Genomic DNA, 8,187 nt, shown 5'->3' with positions numbered 1-8,187 from the left:
ATGGCCTAGAAATGCCACTTCTCGAAGCCAAATTCGCATTTCTTTAACTTTGCAAATAGTTTCTTTTCTCGAAGTACTTGCAACACCATTCTTAAATGGTTTTCATGCTCCTTGTCACTTCGAGAATAGATCAAGATATCGTCGATGAATACGACCACAAACCTGTCCAAATATGGCTTGAAGATACGGTTCATTAAACCATAAAGGCTGCTGGGGCATTTGTCAGTCCAAATGGTATAACTGTAAATTCATAATGCCCATATCGTGTCCTAAAAGCGGTTATGGCACGATCACTCGTCCCGGATGCAAAGTAGGTACTAATTGAATGCTATGCAACTCGACGAACTGCCGATCAATAAAAGAATGCGAAGCACCAGTATCAAATAATGCACGAACACGAACATTATAAATCATAATAATACCTGTTATGACCTCCTCTACTGCTGCGGCCTCCTCAGTCTGGGCGGCATACATACGCCCACTTGAAGCCTGCCGAGAACTCTCGGACTGCCGCTGTCCCGGTAGTCGTCTAAATTGATACGGTGCTGTCGGGGTCCCCTGACTCAGAGCTGAAGATGCAGGTGCAGATGCTGATGATGGGGCAGGCGAAGAACCTCTCGGGCACCCTGAGCGAAAATGGCCCTACTGGCCGCAGATAAAACACTTGCCCCTACGTTGTGGACACTGTGGCGGAAAGTGAGGCCCACCACAAATGACACAATGTGGCTGTCGACGACGCTCGGGTGCTCCACGGGGTGCTGAAGAACCTCGACCCCTCGACTAGCCCGACTGGCCTCTTGAATACTTCGGCGGTCTCTTGAAGGATTGCTGACCGCTACTCTCAGCCACTGGTCTCTTTCCTTTGCTTCGATCCACAACTTCTCTTTCCTTCATAATTTCTGCCCTTTTCTCCACAATCAATGCCCGATTCACCACCTCCCTATAAGTAGAAAGGTTTGACGCCTGGACTAACCTGAAAATCGCAGGCCGCAAACCCACCTCGAAAATTCGGGCTTTGTCCTCATCGTCTCGGACCACAAAAGGAACACAATGTAACAGTCGAGAAAACTCTCGCTCATACTCAACTACTGTCCTATCCCCCTGCCTCAGATTTCTCAGATCCCTTTCCATCTGCCTCTTTACACTTTGCGGAAAATAGGTTGTCAACAATAATTCCTTGAACCTTTTCCAAGTGATCGATGACAAATCCACACAAGGGTCTTTACGAATATCAAGCCACCACTTGTAAGCCTCGCCATCAAGATGGTGTGTCGCGAACCAAACCCGGTATTGCTCCTCAACAAAAGTATCATAGAATAGCTTCTCCATGTGCATCAGCCATTTCTCGACCACCCAATGATCTGCTTTTTTTTCGTCAAAGATACGAGGGTTTGTAATACACTGAACTTTTGCAAATTGCGGAGTTCGAGTGTGGGGAATGGAATGTGAATCAATTCTACGTATTCTAAATGACTTGGACAAGTTTTTTTGAACAAGTTAGAGAGTGATTGGAGGGGTAAAAGCAAGAAATGCACTGAACTGGCAAAATTCAGCCTTTTCTGCAGGGTGTACCGGTACAGCCATCAGCTTGTACCGATACAGCACTGGCAGATACGTGGCAGCAAGGGTATTTCTATAATTTCACACTTGATACCTATCCACTTGACCCCAGCTCGACCAGGAATGCTCAGTGGAGGATGCTAGAGCTCTGGAGCTTGTTCTTCCACCTTCTCTACTCTCTCTCTCTAGGATCTTCCTCTCTCTACAAGGATTCGACGATTTCGCTCGTTTTCGTCGTATCGCGCATTCTTCGCTGGTGGCGAGTGTTGCAGAGCCTACGTGGGCGTGTGGGGGAGTGTTTTGGAAGAATTTTCGCAGCCCTGGACCAGTGAGGTGCTGGTTGGAAGCTTGAGAAGGTAAACGACTCGATTTTCCGTTATCGGCGCTCTATTAGTCGATTTGAGTATTTATTTCAGGTTTTTGCTTCCAACTGCTTTAAACTGAGATTTCAGCTATTAAAGATGAATTAATTAGCTGTGAATTAATCTCCTTAGACCAGGGATAAGATTCTTTGAAGGTTAATAGAGATAATTAGTTCATTATGAAGCTAGTTGGAGCTATATGACGGTTAAGTGAATAACTAATGCAGTTTGGAAATTATTCTCTTCGCAGCAGGTTGTTGAACCAAATTAAGCTTAATTGGTGACTTTGGGGACTGATTTAGAAGGTGTTCTAACCAAGGGTAAGCAGGAATTTCAGCTAGAAATTTAATGTCGCAAGAATTCGATTATAATAGCTTATAATCGACTATATTGATGCCGTTTCGATGTTGTTCGCAGTTGACTTGGGAGAGCTCTTGGAGACTCTTCTTGAGGTATTACACTAGCCAAAACAGGGAATTAAGCTTCCATTTTGTATTAATTGAGAATTTTGCCGAACTTAGAATCGAAGTGATCGCTTCGGTGCGACTTTCGTGTTTTGTTTTCAGCAAGGTTGCGGCCTAGTGGAGCTGAGTTTTGGGACTTCTTACAATTGGATTGCACTTAGTAATAGGTGGGTTTGACCTAACCAGAGTAAGTGGAGCTCCCATATGTTCTATATGTACTATAGAATTGATACAGTTGTATACTTTTGTGATTGATATAGAACTTGAGACCAGTCACTATATTATAGTGTTGATATATAATTGAATTGAAATCTCTATGAAGTAGAGAACACTCATGCATATAAATCTTCATATACATGTTTAATTTAGTTGAGTGATTAATAGACAAGTTATCATGTTTCGAGAAAACCATGACATCCTTATGACACTTTTTTGACTCTAAAGTAGAGAATGATGACGTGCTTATGGTTATATTTATAGTGCCATGATAGTGAAAAGATCCTAATGCCATATGTAATCTTGTATGTTTATTAATCTAGTGGATACTAGCTGTTATCAATACTTATTATAATGAGATTCCGATCAAAGGATCGAGAGTAAGAACAATGCAAGTTGGAAAGTGATGATCGAGACATATTGAGCTTTAGATTTGCTTGCCGCCATTGTGCTCAGTCGCACACGCTTGTGAGGGTCGCTCCCTACAAGCCGGCACTCCGGAGTTGGCCTACGCGACAGTTGCTCGCCCGTGCGGGATTGGGTGCCGAAGTGGATTGCCGTGGGGAGTGTATACTACCACGGGGCCATTAGGCGCGGCGCAAGCTAGACTACCTTGTGTAGGTCCCTGTGAATGAAAGGAAAGTGCTAAAGGACATTGGACAGTAATGAATAATCACCGGTCATAGTGTACAGTTTCTGCTTACACATTCATATTTATGTTCATGCTTACAGTAGCTGCTATACTTTTATTGTTCAATTCATTACTGTAGAAAGCTATTACATGTTGTTTACATGCTTATTAATTGTTTAGCATTGGAAAGATATCATGCAAATTACATGCTCTTTACTTGTTAGCATCATACATATATCATGCAATTATTGCTTTTACTTACCTTTAGTACATCATGAGCCTAGTGGTGTAATTCGCCGAAGTTGGCGGCTTACCCACCGGGAACTATTGTTAATAGTTTTCACGCCCTTTTTGGTGGTTGTTTTTACAGAGCTATCTGCAGGAGAGGCTAGGGATCGTGGCAAGGCAGTCTCGTCTAGCTAGACATTGCTAGGAGCATACTAGTCTATCACCTTGCTACTCGGACTACGGCCGAGGGTGATGTCCCTATGTATAGAGAGACTACCGTTGGATCTACTTTTATACTCTATGATGTATATTTACCATTTGGACCAGATACTTTCGTTGCGACACTTCTCCTTTTTGCTGAGATTTTGGATTGTATACTCTTTATTTTTTTACTGATAGTATATCAACTTGTACATTGCTCTGATATCAGGATAGGACTTTCTTTGTTTTACTTCCTATCGACTTGCTTTCTTCGTAGATGCCTTATATACTACAGGTGTATGGCGGGTCTGTGCACGTACCGGATATGCTTCCGCTGGTACCCGGGAGTGACAGGGTTGCAACGACGGAATTCATTCAGTCGTTCCATCATCCGCTCTTACTCCTCAGCCCCCACCATCTCAGGCAACACTGTCCCTGTCGTAGCCACATGCACGGGTGGTGGTACCACTACCTCCTGTCGTGTCTCTGCCCTCGGAGCTACTGGTGAGGTATCTGGCACTGGTGACTGTGCTCTTACTGTCGTATCCCTATCTGGTATTGTCGGCATGGGATCAGGAATCTCTCTATCAGTCGTCTGCCGCAGTAATAAATCCTCTAACCGCTTTATTCTTTCCTCCTGTCGGCGCGCAGCATCTATCTATTGTCGCGCTGCCGTAGCCTGCTGAGTCACCAAGTCTATCAGCATCGCAAGCTGGTCTTGCAACTCACGGACCCCACTGGGCCCGGAGGTAGCGGAGGTCTCCACTTCCTCCGCATCAGCCGCCTCAGCCGCCCGGCGGTCTTCGAACGAGTCGAAGGCATCTTAAACTGCAGCACAAAAACAAACATGGATTAATAAACCTTATACTATTGAACCCCTACTTCTGATATAAACCATCCAATCAAGCGAAAGTAATGAAATGTAACATATACTAACTTCCGATGTCACGTTGTCGGCCGCCAACGTGGCCCTCTGCAAAGTTAGTAATTGCACATTCCGATCAAACTCCTACCATTCGGAGTTTATAAGTTACCCAATCAAAGTACTTTCGCCAAAAACTTGACTAGACCTCGTCTTTCACGAGCCTATTCTTATAGTCCAACCAGCCTAAGGTTTGCTAGGTCCACTAAGACTCAACCCTAGGCTCTGATACCACTATAATCTGTCACGCTCGGGTACCAGCGGAAGCATATCCGGCACGTGCACAGACCCGCCATACACCTGCAGTATATAAGGCGTCTACAAATAAAACATGTCGATAGGAGGAAAACATAGAAGGATCCTATCCTGATATCAAAGCAAGTATAATCTATAATACCATGAACAAAAGAACAAAGAGTACACAACCCAAAATCTCACATCATAGAGAAATATCAAAATTACAATCCCCGATCCAAACCACATATACATCACAGGGTACACAAAATACATGTACAATGGTAGTCTCTCTATACACGGGTACATCACCCTCGGCCGTGGCACGAGTAGCAAGGTGATCACCTAGTAAAACCGCAAGCTAGGTCTAGCTAGATGTGACTTCCTTGCCGGGATCCCTAGCCTCTCCTGTAGGTGGCTCTGTAAAAGCAACAATAAAAAGGGCGTGAGAACTATTCAACAATAGCTCCCAGTGGGTAAGCCGCCAGCCTCGGCGAATTACACCACTAGGCTCATGATGTACTAAATAAAAGTAAAAGCAGTAATTGCATGATATATTTACAATGCTAACAAGTAATAAACATGTAATCAACATGTAATCATACTTTCTATAGTAATGAATCAACTGAATAATAAAAGCATAGCAATTACTGTAAGCATGATCATAAAAATGAACATAAGCATAAACGTGTAAGTAAATACTGTACACTATAACTGGTAATCAATCCTTACTATCATCTGTCATTTAGAACTTTAATTTTATTCATAAGGACCTACATAAGGTAGTCCAGCTTGCGCCGTACCTAATGGCCCCGTGGTAGTATGCACTCCCCACGGCAATCCACTTCGGCACCCAATCCCGCACGGGCGAGCAATCTGTCGCATAGGCCAACTCCGAAGTGCCAGCTTGTAGGAAGCTACCCTCACAAGCGTGTGCGAATGAGCACAATGGCAAGCAAGCAAAGTCCATAGTCCAGTATGTCTCAAACCTTACGTCATAGTATGCAATGTTCTCACTCTCGATCTATTGATCGGAATTCTCAATGCAATGAACAATGACAATAGCTAGTATCCACTAGATTAGTAAGCATATGAAAGTAATGCTAATTTACACATGGCATTAGAAACTTTTTACTATCAGGGTACTATCAAAATAGTAACAAAGAATGTCATTGTTCTCTACTTTATAGAAGCATAATAGATATGTCCATTAGTTATTCAACTGAACTAAATATAAAAATAAATACTTTTATGCATAAGTGTTCTCTTACTTCATAGAGATTTTATTTCAAATATATCAAACATTATGGTGATATGTTCCAAGCCCTTTATCAATCGCATAATCACAAAAACGCACATATGTGTCAATTCTATAGTATCATATAGAACATAGGGGAGCTTCACTTGCTCTGGTTAGGTCAAACCCACCTATCACTGAGCTCAATCCAGCCCAAAGGAGTCCCGAAATTTAGCTCAACTAGGCCTCAACCCTGCTGAAAACGAAGCATCAAAACCGGATTGGAAACCATTACCAAAATGTCTGAAATCGGCATAATTTCACTTAGTACAAAGTAGTAACTTAAATCCCTATTTTGGTTCACATTAGTACCTCAAGTTCAACCTCCAAAAGCTTTCACAAGTCAGCCGAAGACGATCCAAGGGTCGATCGCACTCTCGCTGCGAACAAACACCAAACGGCGTCAAAAACCCTCGAATACTAATTAATATAGTCGGAATCTTGCGAAATCAGTTTTCTATCTGAAATTTCTACTTACCCCTGATCGGAACACCTTCCAAACCAGGTCCCAAGGTCACCAATTTAACACAAAATGAATCGGAAACCTGCTGCGAAGAAACCATTCCAAACTGCATCAAGTTGCTCAAATGAATCGCGTATAGTTCCAAAATAGCTTCATAGATAACTAATTACCTTAATCAAGCTTCAAAGCAACTTTTCCCTGCACTAGAGTGGATAAATTACAGCTAAATAACTCCTCTCTAGCTGCTGGAAACTCCTCCTAAATCAGCTGGGAGCAAAGAAATCAAAATGACTCAAAATCCGCTACTAACTTCCGATTAGAGAAGTTTTAGGCAATATACCTTTCAAAAGCTACAACTCAACTTTTCCTGATAGTAAGATCCCAGAAAAGTCAGTAAAAATCCTCCTCCCCACGTTCCAAAAGCTTCCTTTGAGTCGCCAAATCAGCGAACATCGAGCGGAGCGCGAAATCGGCTCGAATCGGCGACTTCTATTCGAAGAGAGAGAAACCCTAGAGAGAGAGAGTGAGAGAGGTGCAAGGCTGCTTCTCTGAGCTCTAGCATCATCTAAGGAGCTCCAGAGATCGTGCTGGGTAGATAAGGATGAGTTAAAGAAGTGAAATTACCAAATTAGCCTTGCTGCCACGTATCTGCCTTTTTGTACCGATACAAGATGATGGCTGTACCGGTACACAATGCAGATTTTCGCCAGTAATGCACTTTCTTACTTTCGGCCGTTCAAACACTTCTCTAACTTATCCAAAAACTTGTCTAAGCCTTTTAGAAGATGTAGGATAGTTCCACATATCATTCCACACACTCGAACTTCGCAATTTGCTTAAGTTCAGTGTATTACAGCATGATAAGGGTAGATGAGTGGTTATGGCCAAAATTGAGACACCAAATATTCGTAAAAGATAATTTTTTTTTAAATAACAATAAAAAATGAAAAAGGTTTTTTTTTTTTAAGTGAAATTTGCATCAGTTTTTTTTTCTTTTCTTCTCAAAAAAATCCGTGCATACAATTCTCTTAAAAAAAAAGGGAAAAAGAAAAAGATTTCTTTAAGAAAAAAAAGGCTTTGATTTCCATTAATCGAAATATTTTCAACATAAGTTATGAATCTCGCAATATGTTATGAGCAAATGATGCATGCAAATTATGATCTATATAGTCATGATGGTGAATCTTGATCTATGATATATGCCTTAATGGACAATCAGTGAGTTTTCAATATATTTTAATTGTCACATGTGCACATATGATTGTGACAATTTAATGGATGTTGAACATAAAAATTTTGACTTGGTGAAACTTTGGATTGAAGAATCATTATGTCAAATTTGAATCATTCAAAAGTCTTATTAATTACCATCTCATCATTCCTAGAATGGGCAAAAAAAAAAAAGAAAAAAAAAAGAAGGAGAATAAAAAAATATCAGAAAGATGTGGAAAAAGCTACCTTTACTCGCACACACAAAAAACAAAAAAAAAAAAAAGCAAAGAGTGAAAGCTAGCACCATAATGGAGAGAGCTAATTTACTCTACACAAGTGATTTAAGTGTGCTCCTACCATTATATAAAAAAAAAAAAGAAAAAAAAAGAAAAAAAAA

The 8,187-nt window shown here is 41.4% G+C and overlaps 1 protein-coding gene and 2 long non-coding RNA genes across 4 annotated transcripts; all 3 read right to left on the bottom strand.

The window, feature by feature from the left end:
- Positions 781-1,329, bottom strand: LOC109727973. Its single transcript, XM_020258218.1, has one exon. The coding sequence runs from the start codon at positions 1,327-1,329 to the stop codon at positions 781-783; it is 549 nt and encodes a 182-aa protein (XP_020113807.1).
- On the bottom strand, positions 5,016-6,496 carry LOC109727765. Of its 2 annotated transcripts, none has more exons than XR_002220825.1 (3): positions 6,428-6,496; positions 6,247-6,308; positions 5,016-5,238 (listed from the first exon to the last, which is right to left on the bottom strand). It is a non-coding gene; the product is annotated as an uncharacterized LOC109727765 (long non-coding RNA). The 2 variants fall into 2 exon arrangements; XR_002220826.1 differs by having other exon boundaries at positions 6,247-6,311; positions 6,428-6,488.
- Positions 6,626-7,056, bottom strand: LOC109727764. The gene is made up of 3 exons (XR_002220824.1): positions 6,919-7,056; positions 6,749-6,845; positions 6,626-6,660 (listed from the first exon to the last, which is right to left on the bottom strand). It is a non-coding gene; the product is annotated as an uncharacterized LOC109727764 (long non-coding RNA).

The sequence above is a fragment of the Ananas comosus genome, linkage group 23, assembly GCF_001540865.1.
Source record: "Ananas comosus cultivar F153 linkage group 23, ASM154086v1, whole genome shotgun sequence".
NCBI classification, from domain to species: Eukaryota; Viridiplantae; Streptophyta; class Magnoliopsida; order Poales; family Bromeliaceae; genus Ananas; species Ananas comosus.
This window is presented reverse-complemented; position numbering and strand designations above follow the sequence as displayed.

Coding starts and splice junctions, on each gene's coding strand:
- LOC109727973 (XM_020258218.1), bottom strand. CDS start 1,329: ATGGAGAAGCTATTCTATGATACTTTTGTTGAGGAGCAATACCGGGTT.